The following is a 24,469-nucleotide window of genomic DNA, read 5'->3' as shown; positions in this document are numbered from 1 at the left end:
TTATTTTACAAGAATTTAAAAAGTCACTTAGTGAGGACTTTGAAAGTTGAGTACTATTTCGACACAATCTATTTTATGATTTGATTATTATTTGGGCTTTTATATTTTCTCTGAGGTTTTATTCTAGAGATTTGCGGCAATCATGTTCCCGGATCGGGGCGTGACACATAGACTATGGACGATATACCCTTGTTCCACATGTCATTAAGGGCCTTAAGGTGCTGCCTATGAAGCACGAACACAGATACTAACATGGCAAATTTTGAAAATATAGGACACGGACACGACATGGACACGACGAAATAAAAAAATAAAAAAATATATTATTGATACATCTAAAGTAAAAGTTTGCAATCTAATAGTGTTAAATACACGTATATCAAGCTATAAGAACTAAGAAGTATCATTCAAAGAACTAAAAAGTATACATCAAACTATAAGAACTAATTTAAAGATAAGAACAAATTGAAAGACAATCAAAAGCGTACAAAATTCTTAAAAGTTATTAGATTATCATTACAAGCCCCAAAAGTGCAGAACATGTCCAACTATCCAAGTAACTAAGTTTCATAGAAGTTTAAAAACTAACAATCATTACAAAATAGCAACATAAGGTAGATCATTGATCTTTAGCTGCCTTATTTCCTAACATTCTTGCACCATTAAAGGAATCATAAGAATCTCTTCCAATATCCCACATCTTGGTCTCCTCTCTCAAATAATCTAGAGAGCTCTTTGATAGTAGGCGAAGATTAGTATGCACATATACTAAATCTTCAGTTATCTATGGAGTTATCTTATTCCTTTTCAATGAATGGATAAAAGAATAAGTGTTCCAATATCTCTTACAACCTAAAGAAGAGCAAAGTTGCCCAAGTAACCTAAGTGCTAATCTTTTTTCGTTCTTCTGCATTTGGAAATAACCTTTTTTAGTATTTATTTTTCATATTAGAAATTTCCAAATTCTTATGCGGTGGTACACGATTTGAGTCCTCTTGAATCTATGATGAGCTATAATACTTATTAACATAATCATCTAATTAGTAAATAATAGCAATGAAAGAATAATAACATTTTTAATCATAAGAAAGATGACTATAGAAATTAAATTAACCTTAGATTCAAAGAATGTGCTAAGCAATTTAATGGTGTATTGCTTTTGCCCCATCTATCCACTAAGATCTTATGAACCACTAAATAAAAAATAGATTCCTCGCCTTCTTTCTTGTTTTCATGCATAAATATGATTGTCTTCACCTTTTCAATTATTGTATCCCACATTTCATATATCAAATGTAAGCATGGTTTATCTGTGTTTACAACCTGTAGCATACTATATATAGGCTCTGTGAAGACAAGTATATATTCAATTTTATCCCACCAAGTGTCATCGAGGATTGTTGTGCTTTGCCAATATCATATTCCCTGTAAGAATTCCATTTATCACTAATTATCATTGATTGAAGACCCTTCTTGATCTTTCTAAATCTTTTCAACATTATAATCACTGAAGCAAAGCGAGTCTCTGTAATAACAAGTAATTTTAAATTGACAAATTTATTAAAAATAGCCAACCTTATTGAATGTTGCATGATGAAAATTTTTTATGCACATTATATCCTTTGCAATTATTGAAATCCAGCTACACATCAAACACAATCTCATTTGCCTTAGTGTTTTTTGCTGCACATATGTTCTTCAAAGCTAGGTTAAGAGTATGAACTACACATGGAGTCCAAAAAGTGAGAAAACCTTGCTTCAAGAAGCATCCCTACTGTCTTACAAACAGGTGCATTATTCATAACTACTTGGACTACATTATGAGGCCCAACTTCTTTAATGATTTTAATGATCAAATTAGAGATAGAAAATTTGTTGTTATATTCTCCTTCACAATTCACAACCTTCAAGAACAAAGGGCCATTCTCAGTCACCGCTAAAAAATTTATAAGCGATCTCCTCTGTGCATTTGATCAATTCTACGGTACCAAAAGATAGGCTCAGATACTAATGATAAGTCTATGAAACGATTCCATCAAGATCTAGATTTATTGCAGAAAGCAGTTCGCGTAATCGAGGAAAAATATTCACCAAATATTTTTTCGTAATCAGAAAATTACGAAATTAAGTAGAATCGATCCGTAACTTCATGATCTACGTTTTTCGTATTTACGCCCTTTACAGATTCGCACTGCAACAGGGACGAAATTATGCTTTAGTGCGGATGATGATGGTGGTGATGGGTGGAGTGGATGTTAGGGTTATGGATGATAATAGAAATGAAAGTGGATGGTTGATGTTAAAGATAAAGACGAAGAAAAAGAAGTGGTCGAGATCCCAAAGAAGAGGGATAACTCGACAGACGAGGAAGATTAGAAGTTAGGAGAGATCTTGCCAATGGTAGAGGTGGTAGGTTGGTGAAGAGAAAGGAGGGAGATTAGGGTAAAGAGACTAGAGAGAAGCTAGGAGGCAAAAAATCAATAATCTAATAGCATAATGAACTTGGCTGCCATCCACACCTCTATAGAGGCTAACCAACAAGCCAAAATACAATTATAAACCCTAATTTTAGAAGATTCCCACCGATCGCGTTCGAACGCACCCGATCGCGTTCAAACGCACCTGATCGTGTTCGAACGTACAAAAGACATTCTCTGTATGTGCGAACGCGATGCAGGCGTTTGAACGTGCTTGACTGCGTTTGAATGCACATTTTGCGTTCTTTGATTTTGCGAACCTGATGCAAGCATTTGTAAGGGCGTTCGAGCGTGACCTACAGAAATTTTATTTTAATGAAAATAAACAACTAATGGAATAAGAAAAGATTCTAACTGAATGTATTAGTCCACCATGCTTCCCCTACTTTGTCCTCAAGGTGAAAAGTCAGGGAAACGTTCTAAAATATCAGTCTCCAACTCCCATGTCGTCTTATCAGATGGCTTGCTAAGCCACACGACTGGAATCTCTATCTCTAATCTGGTACCATATCGTCGTCGGTGCCTAACAAGTACATAAACTGGCTCTATGATCTCTGTCTCCTCTAATGGCTCTGGTAGAACTGATCCAACGACTTCATAATCTCCAATCTGCTCTCTCAGCAATGAAACATGGAAGACAGGATTCACTCTCGACCCCTCCGGTAGCTCTAAATAATATGCAACCGGACCATTACGCTCTAACACTCGAAACGGACCGATGTAGCGATGTGCTAATTTCTGGTTTCGCATCGGACGCAAGGTTACCTATCGATATGGTTGCAACCTTACAAACATCTAATTGTTGATGTCGAACTCCTACTTTTTATGGCTGTAATTAAAAACTTGCTTCATGCGATTTTGAGTAAGTTTAAGATTGGCATGCAACCTCAATGTGACGTTTCTATCCATCAAAGCTAAGTCCACCTCTGTCCGATCTGCAGATGCCACTAGATTATAAGCGCGTAATGTCGGAATTGTGCGTCTATACACCATCTTAAATAGAGTCATGCCAATGCTGTCATGGTAGGCGGTGTTGTAAGACCACTCCGCTTACGGTAAGAACTCCAACTATCATCTCGGCATCTCTTCAACAAAGCACCTCAAATATTGCTCAATGTCTCGATTGACTACCTCGGTTTGGCCATCCGTCTGCGGATGGTAGGCTGAACTGAAGTTCAATCGAGTCCCCTGCAATCTAAAAAATTCTATCCAAAAGTCGCTTATAAATATATGATCACGATCCGAGACAATCGTTCATAGTATGCCATTTAATCGAGCAACATTTCTCACAAAAATTTTAGCCACTAACTTGACTAAAAATAGATGTGATAATGCCGAAAAGTGTGCATACTTGCTCAACCTATTAACGACCACAAAAATAATTGAATAACCACGTATTAGTGGAAGACCCTCTATGAAATCCATAGAAATGTCTTTCCAAACATGGTCCGGTATAGGTAAAGGCTATAGTAATTCGGCTGGTTTTAATATGGTTGTCTTAGCTCTTTGAAAGATTTCGCAAGCACAGATAAAACTCCTCACATCCTGCCTCAATCTTGGCCACGTGCAATTCTATGATATCCTTCTATAAGTCCTCAAGATACCCTCATAACCAGCCTTTGGAGTTTGGTGGAAGTGTTTCAACAATTTTTGCTGCAACCGATCATTTGTGGGCACCCAAATGCATCCGCGGTCCAGCAGCAAATCACCTCGGTTCCCTTACTCTGGATAACACTCTGGATTATCCATTATTTCCTGTAACAATCTCAAAATATCTAGGTCAGATGTACATGCATACCTCTGCTCATCAAAAAAAGGAAAAGTGGGAGAAGAATAAGCTGTAAGCTCGGCGGTGTCGGGTTTGTATGATAGTGCATCCGCCGCTTTATTTTTCGTTCTTTTCTTGTATTGAATTTCATAATCATCTCCCAGCAATTTTGTGACCTATCTCTACTGTGCCGGAGTGTGAATACGCAGTCTTATAAAGTATGGAAGGCTCCTTTGATCGGGTCGGATAAGGAATCGCCTATCGATCAAATAAGGCCTCCATTTTATCACCACATATAGAATTGCCATTATATCTCTCGTAAGTCGATAATTATTGAGATTTTTGTGATAAAACTTTGCTAAGAAAGGCAATGAGACGCACTCCTTGCATTAGTACAACTTCTATGCCAACTCCCGATGCATCACATTCTACGATAAACTCTTTGGTAAAGTTTGATAGCGCTAAAATGAGCGCTGTCGTCATTGCTGTTTTTAGTTTTTCAAAGGTTGTAGTGGCTTCATCCGTTCATCTAAAAAAGTCCTTCAACAAACAAGTGAGAGGAGTAACGATTTTGTCATACCCGGCGATGAAGCGGCGATAATATCCGGTCAGCCCCAAAAATTCTCGCAATCTGGTGGTGGTTGTAGGAATAGGCCAAGCGGTCATGCATGCCACCTTTTGAGGATCCGCCACTACACCTTCTACTGAGATGATGTGGCTTAAATACTCTATTTGTGGTACTCCCCATAGGCACTTGGACTTTTTGATCTTCAGCTGGTTTTACTTCAACAAATTCAGCACATCCTCTCAATATCGCCAATGCTTCAATTCAGTCTTGCTATACACTAAAATGTTGTCAAAGAATATCAAAATATACCTTCGCAATAGAGGCCAAAATATATCATTCATGAGGCCTTGAAAAGTAGCTGGAGCATTGGTGAGATCAAAAGGCATCATCTAGAACTCGTAATGTCCTTTCGGAGTTCGAAATGCAGTCTTATGCGCATCCGCCGAGTGAACTCTAATTTAATGATACCTGGTCCTCAAGTCAAGCTTGCTGAATATAGTTGCCTTTGCAAACTTGTCCAGCAGCTTTTCTATAACCAGAATGGGGTACCGGTCTTTGACGGTCATAGCGTTTAGTGCTCGATAGTCGACACAAAAACGTCATGTCTCATTCTTTTTTCGCAGTAATAGTACGTGCGAGGAGCATGAGTTATGACTTAGTTGAATGAGGCCTTGTTCTAACATCTCGGCTACTATTTTGGAGATAACGTTCTTTTGCATATGTGGATATCGATATGGCCTCACAATCGCCGATGCAACTTTGGGCACAATATCTATGCAATGGTCTGCTGTTCTCCTTGGTGGCAACTCCTTTGGTTCCTCATAGTCTAGCAAATGTCTAATAAATTAGACAACTCGATGGTAGTATCTGGACTCATTTGAGGCTCATCTCTTGTTGGTCATAACTAAAGAAGATAGGCCAAATCACTCGCACATAGCAGCCCCACCATCGGCTACATCGTAGGAATCGACGGAGATCGAACACCATTAAGTCGCACATCTTTGTTTCCTTACTTAAATTTCATCTATATGCTTCGAAAATCAAAACGTGTCCTAAGCATTGTAATCACCGAGTGCCAAGAACAATGTCCGTTCCTCGCAGCGCCAACGGATATAAGTCCACAATGATGTTGTGTCCTTGCATCCGAATACCGACCCGGCGACATAAGCTCTCCACCTTAAGTTTTGTGCAATCTCTAATAGCAACATCAAACCGCGTGGTCGGTTCAACATCCAAGCCCAATCTTCTCACTAACCTCTTGTCTAGAAAGTTATGTACTTCCGAAATCGATGAAGATGTGCACACAATGCTTTCTAACGAGTCCGTCTACTCGTAACGTTCTCGGTGTGGAAGTATCCATATATATATGCATCGATATTTCAGCTTGGATATCTTTTTGCGTGCCCTCCTCAACGGCCTCCTCATGGGCCTCCTTTGAACACTCTCTATCACCAACAATCTCATTGTTCTCCTTGAGACCGTCGATGAGCATCACACTCCCAATCGGTTTGAAACACCGATGATTGGGGGTGAAATGTACATCACATCGAAAGTAAAGGCTCTTTGCTCTTTGCTCCTCTACCTGAGCAGGTGTGAGTTCGAACGGGGGGTCTTGTGCTTTCTCTAACATCGGAAGGTCTCAAAGGTGGTGGTGGTCTAGTACTCGCAGCTGCTGTTTTTGAACCCGTAAAATTTCTAGCTGGGGTTTTAGGTGCAAACTGTTCATTACGGTTGCCCCAACTTATTTTCGCTGCTATCTTAAGAGCTTTATGCTTTTGCTCCATCCTTATGGGCTTCTTAAAGGCCTCTTCAAGAGTGGTAGGACAAAGAGTACGAACATCCGCCTTTATCTCATCCCACAGCCCTGAAATGAATGTGCTCATTAATGTCGGTTCGGGCCAAGGTGGCTTATAACGACTACTAACTCTTTCAAATTTAGCTTGGTATTATAATACGATTATCCTCTGAACCTTTTGCTTAATGTGGTAGCAAAATTTTCATATGCCGCTGTCCCAAATCTGTGTAATCCTCTTACAAAAGTCAGCCAATCGGTAAATCCTCCATCACGAATAACCTATTGATACCAATGCAATGCTGTTCCTTAAAGGTGAAAGCTTGCCATCTAGACCTTTGTGTCCTCCGCTGTCCCTTGACAATCAAAGTATTGCTCTAATTGAAACACCCAATCTGTTGGATCACCACCTTGGAATTTTGGAAAGTCCAAGCATGCGGTTCTCCCTCGAATAGTATTGTCGGGTTCGCAAAAGATATTTGGAAAGTCCAAGCATGCGGTTCTCCCCCGAATAGTATTGTCGGGTTCGCAAAAGATCCTTGGTTCATGTCTGAATCTTTGTGCATGTTGATTTCCTTCTCTAAATCCTCGAGCACATCCATCACCATCTCCAAAGGAATCAACTTCATCCTCAAAGTGCCAATCCTCTTCGACGAAGTGCATTAGTGCCGCTCGCCTCTCGAGTTTTACCATCGCCGGTTTTGGGTTTTGTAACAGAGATGGGAGATGATGTGTAGGCATAGGTAAAAGAGGATTATTGACACTAACATGTTGCACCTGAACCTATGGGGTATAAGTTCAGTGTGGTCCCATTGCTAGTCTTTTTTAAGGCACCGATCATCGTTGAGGAGATGACAAAGCCAATTGGTTCATGACATATTCCTTTAAAACATTATGATCGTTCTGCATTGCGTCAACTCTATACAGCAATGTTTGGAACATGCTCCTAAGTTCATCTGCCAAGCCCATATTCACACTGATAAGCTCTGATACTATTTTGATAGGCTCTGATACCAATTTGATAGACTCTGATACCACTTTGATAGGTTCTTGTACTAAAAGATTGTATTATAGGAATCAATCCGTGCAACCGTGGAAAAATATTCATTAGATATTCTCCAGTAGTCAGAAAATTACGAAACCAATTGGGTTAGATCCATAACTTCCTGATCTACAACTTTCGTATTTATACCCTTCGCAGATTCGAACTGCAACTGGGACGAAACACGAAATAATATGGGTGATGGTGGTGGTGACGGGTGGAGTAGATGTTAGGGTTATGGATGGGTATGGAGATAAAGGTGGATTGTGAATGTGATTGAGGGAAGTAGACGAAAAGAATGAAGTGGTCGAGATTTTAAAGAAAAGGGGTGGCTCGACAGTCAAGGGAGATTAGAAGTTAAGAGAAACCTTACCAACGGTAGAGGTGGAAGGATGGTGAAGAGGGAGGGGGAAGAGAGTCTAGAGAGAAGCTAAAAGGTAAGAAATCAATAATCAAATAGCATAATGAATTTGGCTGCCATCTACATATTTATAGAGGCTAGCTAACAAGTCCTAAAACAATATGAAACCCTAATTCTAGAAGATTCCCGTTGATCGCGTTCGAACGCACTCAGAAAGCTTCATCTCTGGATGTGCGAACGCGATACAGGCATTCGAACGCGGGCGTTCGAACTCGCCAGACCTCGTTCGAACGCACAATATGCGTTCTCTGTATTTGTGAACCTGATGCAGGTGTTCACAAGGGTGTTCGAACGCGACCTACAGGAATTTTATTTTAATGAAAATAAATATCTATTACAATAACAAAAGATCCTAACTAAGTGTATCAGCCTACACGCTTTCCCTACTTTACCCTCAAGGTGAAAAGTCAAGGAAACACTCTAAGATATCAGTCTCTAACTCCCATGTCGCCTCATCAGATGGCTTGTCAAGCCACTCAACTAGAATCTTCATCTCTAATTTGGTGCCATATCGTCGACATCTAACAAGTACTCAAATTGGCTCTACAATCTCTATCTTCTCCAATGGCTTCGATAGAACTGATCCAACGATCTCATGATGCCAACACCCGATGCATCACATTCCATAATGAATTCTTTGGTGAAGTCCGATAGTTCTAAAACGGGTGCCGTCGTCATTGCTATTTTTAATTTTTAAAAGCTATAGTGGCTTCATTCGTCCATTTAAAAGAGTCATTTTTCAACAAAGAAGTGAGAGGAGCAGCGATTTTGCCATATCCGATGATGAATCGATGATAATATCCGGTCAGTCCCAAAAATCCTCTCAATCCAGTGATAGTAGTAGGAATAGGCCAAGTGGTCATACATGCAACCTTTTGAGAATTCACCGCTATACCATCCGTTGAAATGATGTGGTCTAAATACTCCACCTTTGGTACTCCCTATAGGCACTTAGACTTTTTGATCTTCAATTGGTTTTGTTTCAACAAATTCAGTATGTCCTCCAAATGTCACTAATGTTTCAATTCAGTCCTGCTATACACGAAAATATCGTTAAAAAATACTAAGACATATCTTCGCAATAGAGGTCGAAATATATCATTAATGAAACTTTGAAAGGTAGCTAGAGCATTGGTGAGACCAAAAGGCATCACTCGGAACTCATAATGCTCGTTCGGAGTCTGAAACGTAGTTTTGTGCACATCCGCCAGGTGAACTCTAATTTGATGATATCCGGCTGTCAAGTCAAGCTTACTAAATATAGTCGCCCTTGCAAATTCGTCCAGCAACTCCTCGATAATCAGAATAGGATATCGGTCTTTGACGGTAATAGTGTTTAGTGCCCGATAGTCAACATAAAAACGTCATGTCCTATTCTTTTTTCGCATCAATAGTACGGGGGATGAGTATGAATTATGACTTGATTGTATGAGGCCTTGCTCCAACATCTCGGCTACCATCTTTGAGATAACTTCTTTTTGCATATGTGGATACCAATATGGCCTCACGTTCGCCGGTGCAGCTCCGGGTATAATCTCTATGCGATGGTCCGCCGCTCTCCTTGGTGGCAACTCATGTGGTTGCAGATGTTTTGAGATTGTTATAGGAGGTGATGGATGATCCGGAGCACCATTCAGAGTTGAAGAATCGAGGCGGTTTGCTGCTGGATCGCGGATGCATTCGGGTGCCTGTAAATGATGGACGGCTAAATCGAGGTGGTCAATCGAGGTATTGAACAGTACTTAAGGTGCTTTGTTGGAGAGATACCGAGACGATGGTTGAAATTCTTACCGTGGGCGGAGTGGTCTTATAACACCGCCTACCATGACAGTATTAGCATGACTTTATTTGAGGTAGTGTATGGATATATGGCTTCGACATTATGCGCTTATGATCCAGTGGCATCTGCAGATCAAACGGAGGTGGACTTAGCTTAGATGGATTAAGACGCTACGTTGAGGAGGTTGCGTGCCCATCTTAAACTTGCTCAAAATTGCATGAGGTAAGTTTATGATTGCAGTTATAGAGAGCAGAAGTTCGACATTGGCAATTAGATGTTTGTGAGGGTGTAACCGTATCGACATGTGATTTTGCGTCCGATTCGAAACTAGAAGTTAGCACATCCCTACTTCGGTCTATTTCGGGTGTTAGAGCGTATTGGTCCGGTTGTATATTATTTAGAGCTGTCGGAGGGGTCGAGTGTGCATTCTGTTTTTCATGTTTTATTGTTGAGGAAGCGGATTGGAGATCATGAGGTCGTTGGATCAGTTCTACTAGAGCCATTGGAGGAGACAGAAATCATAGAGCTAGTTCTTGTACTTGTTAGGTGTCGACGATGACATGATGCCAGATTAGAGATGGAGATTTTAGTCAAGTGGCTTAGCAAGCCATCCGATGAGGCGATATGGGAGTTGGAGACTGATATTTTTTAGCGTTTCTCTGACTTTTCACCTTGAGGACAAGATAGGGGAAGTGTGGTGGGCTGATATATTTAGTTAGGATTTTTTCTTATTGTATTAGTTTATTTTTGTTAAAATAAATTTTCTGTAGATCGCGTTCGAACGCGGTTAGGGGCGCGTTCAAACGCCTTTGTGAACACCTGCATCAGGTTCGCAAATACAGAGAATGCGAAATGCATGTTCGAATGCCTACATCACATTCCCACATACAGAGAACGCCTTTTGTGCGTTCGAACGCGATCGGCGGGATTCCACTAGGATTATGGTTAATTATTGTTATTAGGACTTGTTAGCTAGTTTTTATGAAAGTGTGGATGGCAGTCAAATTCATAATGCTATTGGATTATTGATTTCTTGCCTCCTATTTTCTCTCTATTTGTTTTATTCTAATCTCCCTCCTCCCATCTTTACTAACTTACCACCTCTATCGTTGGCAAGGTCTCTCCTAACTTTTAATCTCCCTCGTCTGTCGAGTCCCTTCTCTTCTTTGGGATCTCGACCACTTCTTTTCCTTTGTCTTTATCACTTAAACAACATCCATCTACCTTCATCTCCGTTACCATCCATAACCTTAACATTTACTCCACCCATCACCACCACCATCACCCGCACTAAATCATAATTTCGTCCAAGTTTCATTTCGAATCTACGAAGGGCGTAAATACAAAAAACGTAGATTAGGAAGTTATGGATCGATTTCACTTGGTTTCGTAATTTTTTTACTACGGAAGAATATTTGGTGAATATTTTTTTTCGGTTGCGTGGACTGCTTCCTACAATAAATTTAGATCTTGAAGGAATTGTTTTGTAGACCTATTATTGATATCAAAAACTATCTTTTGGTACCGTAGAGATTTATTATTGGTATTAGAGCCTATATTTTGGTACTGTAGAGACTTATTATTGGTATTAGAGCCTATCTTTTGGTACCGTAGAGACTTATCAGCGACCCCTTCCGCGTTCGAACGCGACGTACAAGAATTTTATTTTAATAAAAATAAACAACTAATAGAATAAGAAAAGACCCTAATATAGCAAGAGGGCACAAATCTAAAAATACTATTATTTGTTGCAAATTGAAAGGCTCTTAACATAGTGAGAGTTCCTTGCCAGATCAAAAGGCAACCCAGCTAAATAAAACATTCTTGCAATCTCACAATATAATTGATTGGGAGGCCAAAATTAAATAACTTCTCAATAGGTATCATTCCTGTTTCTTTTTTTTTCTTAATGTTCCTTCTATATCAAAACCTACATCTCTAACTGACCTAATAGAAGATGCCACTTGTCCAAATTTTGGCAAAGGAATTTGTTTAGGTATTGAATTTTTAATTCTCAACTTGGCCATATTAACAATCCTTTTTATTTCCATAACATGTTCACTACTCACTTTTGGACGACTTCTAATTCCATGCCCACTAATTTTCAGCAAATGAGCATTTACTCTATAATATGATTCCTCGTAAACTTGTTGATAATAATTATATATAAAATTATGATTTCCTCCACTTTTTTCCAATTTCTCCATCTTAGTAACATATCTCCACAAAGAAGCATTATCATCCACAAAAGATATAGTATTTTGACTAAAATCAAGACTATTTTCAGTATTTATTTTTCTTTAACCGCAATAAAACTATATTATAAAGAGATGTATTAGCAGATCAACAATTTAACAAATAGAGAAGCTTTAATATAATTTAACAATTTAATAACAGAGATTAAGATAACTAACAGAAATTAAAATAATTTAACGGAGAGAGAATGAGAGAGAGTGAGACAGTGAGAGAGAGACAGAGAGAATGAGAGAAAGGGAGGGAGGTAAAGACAGAGAGAGAGAGAGAGAGAGAGATAATGAGAGAGAGGAAGGGAGGGAGGCAGAGAGAGAAAGTGAGACAGTGAGAGAGAGAGAGGCAGAGAGAGATAGAGAGAGAGAGAGAGAGAGAATGAGAGAGAGGGAGGGAGGGAGGAAGAGATAGAGAAGAACTTGTTGTCCTCGTCGTGCTTAGCCCGTCGCGCTCACTCATAAGTCCGTCGCGTCTTGGATCGTCGCTCGGCAGCCGCTCGAGGGTTTTAGAGCTTCGATCATTTGATTCATCGCTCAACAGTGAAGGTGAGGATGACGATTTGGGTTTTAGTTTTTATTATCGGATTTGGATGTGGGTTAACAATATTTGATTGAACCCGACCCAACCTGTTAAACATTATCCAAAATACCACCCATGTCCTAACAATGTTCGATATTTTTTTTGGGGATACTTCCGACACGTGTCCCATGGGTGTCCGATGCTGCAATGTGCTAGCTAAACATATCAATCCTTGCATCAATCTATTCTGGGAGTTTAAATGAATGGCAAAGCAAAAGGCAACAATATAAACAGATTTTATGGTCTTCTATCTCAAAATTACATTTGCCAGTCAATGATCAGTGCTCCATGACATCCTAATATTGACATTCCCATCCCAATAGGCAACTTGGAAGCTCTTCAAACTTACAGCAGGAAATGAAAATTGCATTTTGTTGTAAATTGGAACATCTCTTTGTCAAGGTGGTTTGTCGAGTAGCTATTGGATACTGGCCTTTCATGTGTCAGTATGATTCTATATGTGGCACAGTGACAGGACACTTGTTACAATGATTAGCATGTGGCCACTGTGTCGACCTCCTTGGACATAAAGTATTGTTTGTTTACAATCTTTGATATGAAATCCCTTTGTCTTGAATAGATTTTAAGAGTTTCTCATGCAGTAAAGGTCGTTTGGTGATGTTGCATACTTGCACTATCTTCAATAAAGAAGTGTATCTTTCTTTGAAAGGAAACACATGAAACTTCCCTTTCAAAAGGCTATATACTTATGAATTGTTACTGTATTTTATGCTTCCCATTAGTTAAGTTTTAAGTTAATATGCTGTCAAATACATTAGAAATAATATGATTTTATTTTTGCAATTTGTCTGGCTGGTCAGAATCACAGTTATTATTAGATCTTGTTCATATAAATATTAAAGTTTAGTATAATATAATCCTGATCAAATACTGTTGCTCTTTTCTCTCATTTTAAATTTTAATTATGTTCATGTGATTCAGATTTGATTTGTTGGGGTGCAGATATAAAGAACCTTTCTTCTGGGGGCGTTCATTTTTACTGCAAGACTTGTTCAACAAAGTTGACAAAACAACCTTTAAGGTAGAAATTGACATTCTTGCAACTCAGGGAGAAACATGTCATTCTTGTAATCTCGTTTTATATGCAGTCTCTGACATATGAAGGCCAACAAGTATGTAAAATTGCTTAATATCTTTTCTTGCCATTTAAGAGCATTATTGAAATACAATCCAACTAATCATGAGAGATTGCATAATGTGATACATTCTGTTGGTGGTGCATCGTTTTCTTTAATAGTTTGAGAAAGTAAAGTTGAGTTGTCTTCTGTATCATCTTTTCCCCAATGCACCCAAAGCTAATTGTGATGCTACTAAACATTTACATGGACATCCATAAATTTACTCAACATTGGTATTGTTGTAGTTGCGAAAATCATGAAATATTTGACTTCATATTCTATCTGTACTTACTTTACATATGCATAGAGAACTTCTGAAAAGAATAAGGTACTTAAAACTAAATCCCACATTGTCTCCTCTATATAACAATGAAATGAGGAAATTCTGCCATATGAATAAGAGAAATGGTCAGGATATATGTCATTGATGCAAAAGAAGACTAATCAACCTTTTGAACCAGTTCTTCCTTGACGTTACATATGGTTATTTATGAAGAAGATCCTTTCTTGGAGTCTTTATCAGAGGAACTATTTTCTGATATGAAGTTCATATGAAGACATGTAGAATTCCCAAAATGGAAAATAATGGGAACTAGTTCCATCATTTATTTCTGTGATCTGTTTTTCTTTATTCATTACTCCCTAAGTTCTTATGTTACAAAGGTTCTCTGTTTTTACATTTTAATCATATTATTTTTATTGTAATAATTTGCAATCAGACAAATGATTGTCCTTGGAACGAGATATCATCTACTGTCCTGTCCAAAGAAGAAATTCAAGATCTCTTTTGAGTTATGAGAAATGGAGATTAAAGAGATGAAAATTTGAGATCTCAGCAGAGAAAATTCAGAATCAAATTTTTCATTAATTAGTAGAATGTGAATAAAAAGTTTTGGATAAGATCATACGTGACTACTTATTCTCTTCAGGTCCATATCTTTCTTTCGTTTTTCTTTGTCCTCTTTCTTGTCAGTCAATGATTTCTTATAGAAAGTGTTAAGACTACATGCTCAAGTCAATTATTTGTTGAATAAATCAATAAATTATGTTTAGACATAATTTTTCGTTTCTCTTGCTTGTGAGGTGTGTGATAGGTTTTTGCCATTTACAATCCTATGATGGATCTGTGGCACTAGAGTGAGCCTGTTAAATTATGTTTCCTGACCCTTCGTTTCCTTTTTCTTTACTTCTTCCTATTCCACTTACTGTTTTTTCATAAAATTCAGCAACCATAAATTACCTATTTTTCTTAATTTCTAATATTAGAAGTTAGAACCCTAGATAAATAGTTACATTCCTAACCCTAAAGATTAGCAATTTTTGTGTTTCATTTCTATGTGAGTTTCTCAAGTCTCAACTTGTTGATATTATATAATTATTTGGAGTGAAACTGGTTGCGCAATAAATATAGTTCCAACAAACTATTTCTTTTCTTTCGTATCAACTCTTTTTACCAAGATTCAACTTCTTCTATGACTGTCCTATGCATTGCACCCATCTTACTTCTAAATAGATGTTAGCATCAATCTTTCTCTTTTCCTTCATTGCCACTTAGGCACTTTTTCTTCAACGGAAATGATCATTGCTTAATTTTACAACTTGAATTGCAAGTCTATTATACTTATTTTTGGGCATGTACTGGTCCACTTTTGTTGGATTAAATTATTTTCCAAATTATCAAAGAAAAAGGAGAATTTTTTGTCAGAAAGCTGATTCAGTTCTTATTAAGGGGAATTTGAGCAAATAATGGTTCACGTGTAAGGGAAAAAAAATAGAAACTTATATATTCTGATACACTTAGTTAGAATCTTTTCTTATTGCATTAGGTGTTTATTTTTATTAAAATAAAACTTTTAGGTCGCGTTCGAACGCAAGAGGGGTCACATTCGAACGCCCTTGTGAACGCCTGCATCAGGTTCGTAAATACAGAGAACACATATTATGCGTTCGAACGTGATCGGGTGCGTTCAAACGCGATTGACGAGAATCCTCTAGAATTAAGATTTCATATTGTTTTAGGACTTGTTGGCTAGCCTCTATAAATATGTGGATGGCAGCCAACTTTATTATGCTATTGGATTTTTGATTTCTTACCTCCTATCTTCTCTCTAAACTCCTCCCTCCTCCCTTACCATCCTTCCACCTCTACCGTTGGCAAGGTTTATCCTAGCTTCTAATCTCCCTCGACTATCGAGCCATCCCTCTTCTTTCGGATCTCGATCACTTTATTCCCTTCGTCTACTTCCCTTAATCACTTCCACAATCCATCCTCATCTCCATACCCATCCATAACCCTAATATCCACTTCACCTGTTACCACCACCATCACCCACGTTATTTGGTGTTTTCTTCCCTTCTACAGTTCGAATCTGCGAAGGGCGTAAATACGAAAATTGTAGATCAGGAAGTTACGGATCCAACCCAAATTGGTTTCGTAATTTTCTAACTATCGGAGAATATCTGACGAATATTTTCTCACGGTTGCGCGGACTGATTCCTGTAATACATTCAGATCTTGAAGAAATCTTAGCGTAGCCTATCTTTGGTTTAGAGCATATCAATTGGTATCAGAGCCGGCAAACCTCAGACCTCCATTAATGGTTGAAACAAGAAAGATGACATCAATGAGGAGACCTATGGAGAGCACACCGACAAGGGAGGACTCAATGCATGATGACCCTAACTGTGAGGTCGATTCCTTTGAAGTGACCACAGTAGGACCGAGTCAACCAACATCTATGGGTTTGAATATTGATGAACTTAGGGACATGTTCCAGACATTGTTGCATAGAGTTGACAACATGCAAAAGGATCACAATGAATTCAATGAATATGTCATGAATCGATTGGGTTCGTCATCTCCTCGACGATGAACGGAGTTTTAAGGACTAGTAGTGAGGCCTCATCAAACCGATACCCCACAGGTCCAGGTGTGTCATTTGAGTGTTAATAATCCTCTCCTACATATGTCTTCACATCACCCCCCACCTCCGTTACAAAATCCAAGACCGGCGGTGGTGGAACCCGAGCGGCACTGGTGCGTTTCGTCGATGAGGAGGATTGGCACTATGAGGATGAGGTTGATCCCTATGGAGATGGTGATAGATGTGCTCGAGGATTTAGAGAAGGTGATCAACATACACAAAGGTTTAGATCTAAACTAAGGATTTTTCGCGAACCCGACAACGCTATTCGGAGGAGAACCGTACGCTTGGACTTTCCAAAGTTCCAAGGCGGTGATCCAACGGATTGGGTGTTTCAAGTTGAACAATATTTTAATTGTCAAGGTACAGCAAAAGATGCAAAAGTCTAGATGGCAAGCTTACACCTCCAAGGAACGATATTGTATTGGTATAGATCGGTTATTCATGATGGTGGATTTATCAGATGAGCTGATTTTTATAGAAGAATTACACGTAGATTTAGGACAGCAGCATATGAAGATTTTGCTGTCATATTAAACAAGATGGTCCAAAAGACAACCGTATAGGAGTACCAAGCTGAGTTTGAAAGAGTTAGTAGTCGTTGTGAGCCACTGTGGCCTGAACGGACATTGATGAGTACATTTATTTCAGGGTTGCGGGATAAGATACAAGTGGATATTCGTCCTCTATGTCCTACTACTCTTGAGGAGGCCTTTGAGAAGGCCGTGAGGATAGAACAAAAGCATAGGGTTTTAAAGATGGCAGCGAAAACAAATTGGGGCAACCGAGATGGGCGGTTTGCACCTAGAACGCCAGCTAAAAATTCTGTAGTTTTAAAAACAGTGGTTGTGAATACTAGACCACGACCACCTTTGAGACCTTCCGATGTTAGAGGAGGCACTAGACCCCCCATTCGAACTCTCACACCTGCCCAGGTAGAGCGAAGAGCGAAGAGCCTTTACTTTCGATGTGATGAGTGTTTCACCCCTGGTCATCAGTGTTCTAAACTGATCGGGAGTGTGATGCTCATCGATGGTCCTGAGGAGGATGATGAGGTTCTTGATGATGGAGTGTCTAGAGGAGACCCGTGAGATCGTTGAGGAGGGCGTGGATGAATATATCAAAGCTGAAATATCGATGTATGTATATTCGGGTACTTCTGCGTCGAGAATGTTACGAATAGACGGACTCGTTAGAAAGCATTGTGTGCACATCCTCATCGATTCAGGGAGTACACAACTTTCTAGACGAAAGGCTAGTGAGGAGATTGGGTTTGGATGCCGAATCGATTATGGGGTTTGACGTTGCTATTGGAGATGGTACGAAGCTTAGGGCGGAGAGCTTGTGTCACTGAGTCGGTATACGAGTGGGTGTAAGGACACGACATCATTGTAGATTTGTATCCGTTAGCGCTGTGAGGAGTGAACATTGTCCTTGGTGCTCAGTGGTCACAGAGTTTGGGACTCGTCACATTTAATTTTCGGAGCATGTGGATGAAATATAAACAAGGAAACAAATATGTGCGTGTTGATGGTGTTCGGTCTTCATTGATTCTTGCGATGCAGCCTATGGTAGGGCTACCTTGTGCGTATGATTTGGCTTATCTTCTTCAGTCAGGACCAGCAGGAGATGAGCCTCAAACGAGTTCAGGTATTACCATTGAATTGTCTAATTTATTAAATAACTTTTCTGGACTGTTTGAGGAGCCACAGAAATTGCCATCGAGGAGAGCGGCGAGCCATCGTATAGAGTACCCGGGGCTGTACCGGCGAACGTGAGGCCATATCATTATCCACATGTGCAAAAGGAAGTTATCACAAAGATGGTAGCCGAGATGTTGGAGCAAAGGCCTCATATAACCAAGTCATAGCTCATACTCATCCCTCGTGTTTTTGGTGCGAAAAAAGGACAGGACATGGCGTTTTTGTGTTGACTATCGCGCATTAAACGCTATTACCGTCAATGACCGGTATCTAGGGGTGAAAACGGGTCGGATTAACTCCAACCTGACCTGCTATCCGACCCGACTCGGATCAGATTCGAATAAAAAATTTCTATCCGATTCGGATTCGGATTCGGATACAGATAGAATTTTTGAAAAAAATTCGGATACAGATTTGGATACGGGTCGGATATATTTTTCGGATTCGGATACGGATATCGGATATCCGTTTACCCGCATATTTTTTTAAATGATTTATAGTTTTTAGTTTGCTTATTTAAATAGTAAATATTAATATTATTATTAATAATACATTATATATTATTTATAGAGATTAATTTCTCTAATTTTTTTTATATATTTGACATACAAAAAAATTATTTGTTGTAAAACTCTTAATAATTTTGTATTAATTATATTTAAATAAAATATTATAATTATTTTAAATTCAATCAATATCCGTTTAAGATCCGATCCTTTATCCGAAAATTATTCGTATTCGTTTAGTTAGGATATGGTTTTAAATTTTGCTATCCGTCTAATATCCGTATCTGAATCCGTATCCGAACTAAAAATACGGATCCGGATATGGGTTGAGCACTATCCGATCCGTATCTGATCCGTTTTCACCCCTACCGGTATCCCATTTCGGTTATCGAGGAGTTGCTGGACGAGCTTGCAGGGGCGACTATATTTAGTAAGCTTGACTTGAAGGTCAGGTATCATCAAATTAGAGTTCATTCGGCGGATGTGCATAAAACTACATTTCGGACTCCGGACGGGCATTACGAGTTTTGTGTGATGTCTTTTGGTCTCACCAATGCTCCAGCTACCTTTTAAGGCCTCATGAATGATATATTTCGGCCTCTCTTGCGAAGGTATGTCTTGGTAATTTTTGACGATATTTTAGTGTATAGCAGGACTGAATTGGAGCATTGGCGGCATTTGAAGGACGTGCTGAATTTGTTGAAGCAAAATCAATTGAAGATCAAGAAGTCTAAGTGCCTATGGGGAGTACCAAAGGTGAAGTATTTAGGTCACATCATTTTAGTGGATGGTGTAGCGGCGGATCCACAAAAGGTTGCATGCATGACTGTTTGGTCTATTCCTACTACTACCATCGGATTGAGAGGATTTTTGGGGCTGACCGGATATTATCGACGTTTTATCGCCGGATATGGCAAGATCGCTGCTCTTCTCATTTCTTTGTTGAAGGACTCTTTTAGATGGACGGATGAAGCCACTTCAGCCTTTGAAAAATTAAAAATAGTAATGACGACGGCACTCGTTTTAGCGCTACTGGACTTCACCAAAGAATTCATTGTTGAATATGATGCGTCGGGTGTTGGCATAGAAGCTGTACTAATGCAAGAAGGACGTCTTATTGCCTATCTTAGTAAGGCTTTATTTTAAAAATCTTAGCAATTATCGACTTATGAGAGAGAGATGTTGGCAATTTTGTATGCGGTGACAAAGTAGAGGCCTTGTTTGATCGGTAGGCAATTTATTACTTGAACCGATCAAAAGAGCTTTCCATACTTTATGAGACAGTGCATACACGCTCCGGCACAGCAGCGATGGGTCACAAAATTGTTGGGGTATGATTATGAAATTCAATACAAAAAGGGAACGGAAAATAAAGCGACGGATGCATTATCGCGCCAACCTGATACCGCTAAGCTTGCAGCCTATTCATCTCCTACATTTTTCTTACTTGACGAGCTGAGGTATGCATGTACATTTGACCCAGATATTTTGAGATTGTTGCAGGAGGTGATGGATGATCCGGAGCGCCATCTTGAGTGGGAGAATCGAGGCGGTTTGCTGCTGGACCGCCGATGCATTCGAGTGCCCGCAAATGATAGATTGCGGCAGAAATTATTGGAGCACTTTCACCACACTCCAAAGGCTGGCCATGAGGGTGTTTTGAGGACTTATAGAAGGATATCTTAGAGTTGCACGTAGCCAGGATTGAGGCGGGATGTGAAGAGTTTTGTCCGTGCTTGCGAAGTCTGTCAAAGGGCTAAAGCAACCACATTGAAACCGGCCGGATTACTATAGCCTTTACTTATACCGAACTGTGTTTGGAAGGATATTTCTATGGACTTCATAGAGGGTCTTCTGCTGGTACGTGGTTATTCTATTATCTTTGTGGTAGTTGACAGATTGAGTAAGTATGCGCACTTTTCAGTATTGTCACATTCGTTTTCAGCCAAGTCAGTGGTTGAAATTTTTGTTAGAGATGTTGCTCGGTTACGTGGTTTCGGATCGTAATCATGTATTTATGAGTGACTTTTGGACTGAGTTTTTCAGATTGTAGGGGACTCGATTAAACTTTAGTTCGGCCTACCATCTACAGACGAACGGCCAAACCGAGGTGGTTAATTGAGGTATTAAGCAGTATTTGAGGTGTTTTGTTAGAGAGATACCGAGACGATGGTTGGAGTTCTTACCGTGGGCGGAGTGGTCTTATAACACCGCCTACCATAGCAGCATTGGCATGACTCCATTTGAGGTGGTATATGGACGCATAGTTCCGACGTTACGCGTTTATGATCCAGTGGCATCGGCAGATAGGACGGAGGTAGACTTAGCATTGATGGATAGAGATGCCACATTGAGGAGGTTGTGTACTTATCTTAAACTTGCTCAACCGCATGAAGCAAGTTTATGATTGTAGCCATAGGGAGCAAAAGTTCGACATCAGCAGTTGGGTGTTTGTGAGGGTGCAACTGTATCGATAGGTGACCTTGCATCCGATGCGTAACCAAAAGTTAGCACATCACTACTTTGGTCCGTTTCGGGTGTTGGAACATATTGGTCTGGTTGCATATCGTTTGGAGCTGTCAGAGGGATCGAGAGTGCATCCTGTCTTTCATGTCTCATTGTTGAGAGAGTGCATTGGAGATCATGAGATTGTTAGATCGGTTCTACCGGAGCTATTGCAGGAGATAGAGATCGTAGAGCTAGTTCGAGTACTTGTTAGACGCCGACGACGACATGGTACCAGATTGGAGATGGAGATTCTAGTTGAGTGGCTTGGCAAGCCATCTGATAAGACAATATGGGAGTTGGAGATTGATATCTTGAAGTGTTTCCCTAACTTTTCACCTTGAGGGTAAGGTAGGGGAAGCGTGGTGGGCTGAAATACTTAGTTAGGATCTTTTCTTATTACATTAGGTGTTTATTTTCATTAAAATAAAATTTTTGTAGGTTGCGTTTGAACGCCCTTGTGAACGCTTGTATCAGGTTCGCAAATACAGAGAACGCATATTGTGCGTTTGAACGCGGTCGGGCGAGTTCGAACGCCTGTATCGCGTTCACACATCCAGAGATGGAGCTTTTTGAGTGCATTCGAACGCGATCGGGTGCGTTCGAACGCGATTGACGAGAATCCGCTAGAATAAGGGTTTTATATTGTTTAAGGACTTGTTGGCTAGCCTCTATAAATATGTGGATGGCAGCCAACTTCATTATGCTATTGGATTCTTAATTTCTTACCTCCTATCTTTTCTCTAGACTCCTCCCTCCTCCCTCTTCACCATCCTTCCACCTCTATCGTTGGCAAGGTTTCTCTTAGCTTCTAATCTCCCTCGACTGTCGAGCCACCCATCTTCTTTGGGATCTCGACCACTTCGTTCCTTTCGTCTACTTCCCTTAATTACTTCTATAATCCGTCCTCATCTCGATACCCATCCATAACTTTTAACATCCACTTCACCCGTCACCACCACCGTCACTTGCTACAGTTCGAATCTGCGAAGAGCGTAAATACGAAAGTTGTAGATCAGGAAGTTATGGATCCAATCCAATTAGTTTCATAATTTTCTGACTACCGGAGAATATCTGACGAATATTTTTCTACGGTTGTGCGGATTGATTCCTGTAATACATTCAGATCTTAAAGGAATATTAGCGTAGCCTATCTTTGGTTCCAGAGCATATCATATTCCTTGCTTTTCATAAGAGACTATGAGAGCATTCCATTGGTTTGTATTTTCATGGGGATTTCTTCGGTATTCCATTATTAGTTTTGATTGGTTTAATAGAATTAATATTGAGGTTCTCTCTTACTACTCTTTTATGTACCTTACTTTATAGTATTTCATTTCAATCAAAAAGGTAGCAAAGGATATTTTTGTAATTAGTCTTAAAGGTTTTATTACCTTTTGATTGTATGATTTTATCTTGAGATGGTCTTCTCTTAGTCGGTGGAAATATATGAAGTAACTGTTTGAAAATATGCAATGATGTGATCTTACCTTTCAACAATTATTTATCATTATATTATTTTCTTACATTAGTTTATCTGACTGACCTATTGAATTTTTCTTCATCCTCTAGCATGTTCTTGGTAAGATTCTGTTGGTACATTATCTACCTTTGATGGTTAAATTTAGCACTCTGTCATGTTTACATTTGTCTAGTCTGAGTTAAATAACTGTAAAATAGCTCTATTTCAGACACATTGTGGAAATGCCATCAGTGGACTGGCAAGAGGTGGCTGATAATTGGTTTGGCAATTGCTGCTGCTCATTTGGAGGTATAAGTGAGAAACTGGTATCTCGATATATTAACAATTACAATTGTTCGCAGGGAACATGTCTTCTGGATGTTGCTTCAGTTATTGTCTGTAAGGATGATCTTGAGGGGTATACATTTCACGAAACCTCAGATGAATATGTACAGCAGCAAACAGTTGATAATGTAGGTTTATTTAAAGAAGGCAACTATAGAAGTCTTCATGAAGACATCCCTGATCTCAGTACTACACAACCTTATGCTGCTGGCAAGGTGGAGAGCATGAATTTGAGTCCTCAAATAGAAACCTTTGTTCATCAAATGGATTCTACTTTGTCTTTCCCATTGCTTTCGTCAACCGATTGTTTCAGCAATTTTGTTGAAGAAAACAAAGTGAATGGAAATCTAGCACAATCTAATTTGGCAGAGACACGAGATGTTACTGCTGCAGATTTCCTGAAACTTAACTTGGATTCTTGTCCTGAGAATATGGAAAGAACTTTTCAACAGTCTGCAGATGAGTTATCCTCAGTGAATCCATGCCATTGTTGTAATCATACAAAAATTTCTGAGAAAGCTGTTCATGATTTCTCAGTCACACCAATGGAGAATCAGAAGATCATAGATAGTATGCTGTCCCAAAGAAGTTGCAAATGGCCATATAATACTTATCTTGGTGGTGGTTTTCTTTTTAAGTCCTCCAACCTTTCGAGTGATGTAGAATGGGTTGAATTTTTATGTAAGAACTGCTCATCACCTCTTGGATCATATCCTTCTAAAAGCACAAAAGGTCCAGTAGATGGAGGGGTACGACTATTTAAATGCTATATTTCTACTTGCGCTCCTGTTGGTGGACTTCATGATGTGTTGAGGTTAGATGCTGCTAATGATGTATAACTCCTAGTTTTGAATTACATGCAAGTGCACTCATGCATATGGTCTCATGAACACAATTTCTAGCATTTCATGAATATGAGTACATTAAAAGCATCAGATTCTTTTTGTAGAAGTTCTATATCCTTCTAAAGGAGAATATTTAACCATTTTATAATGTTTTGATCGAAATTATAATTGGATTATTCATTTGATGTTATTAACTCACCAATTGTTCTAAAAACTTAAGTTATTAGAGAATTGGTAAGTTTTTATATTCTAATACTTGCTCTTACTTTTGAGCTTCTGACAGTTTGATAGGCCTGGGAAGTGGGCTTAACTTAAATAGTGGAGGTTTTATATTTTAAATAACAAATAGACCTGTTTGGATATTTC

The 24,469-nt window shown here is 39.2% G+C and overlaps 1 protein-coding gene across 5 annotated transcripts in view; it reads left to right on the top strand.

The window, feature by feature from the left end:
• Positions 1 to 24,469, top strand: part of LOC140778031 (uncharacterized) — a 31,030-nt gene that overhangs the window by 3,007 nt on the left and 3,554 nt on the right. For 2 of the 5 annotated variants that reach the window (XM_073122546.1, XM_073122550.1), the window contains exons 2-3: positions 13,617 to 13,716; positions 23,143 to 24,072. In XM_073122546.1, coding sequence (XP_072978647.1) covers positions 13,617 to 13,716; positions 23,143 to 24,072 — 1,030 coding nt within the window. The remainder of the gene's footprint in view (positions 1 to 13,616; positions 13,717 to 23,142; positions 24,073 to 24,469) is intronic. The other 3 variants (XM_073122549.1, XM_073122548.1, XM_073122547.1) reach the window with 3 other exon arrangements.

This window comes from Typha angustifolia, chromosome 15 (assembly GCF_048772165.1).
Source record: "Typha angustifolia cultivar Huaian chromosome 15, ASM4877216v1, whole genome shotgun sequence".
Taxonomy (NCBI): domain Eukaryota; kingdom Viridiplantae; phylum Streptophyta; class Magnoliopsida; order Poales; family Typhaceae; genus Typha; species Typha angustifolia.
Note: the sequence above shows the minus strand (reverse complement) of the source record. Positions and strands in the feature narration are given on the sequence as shown.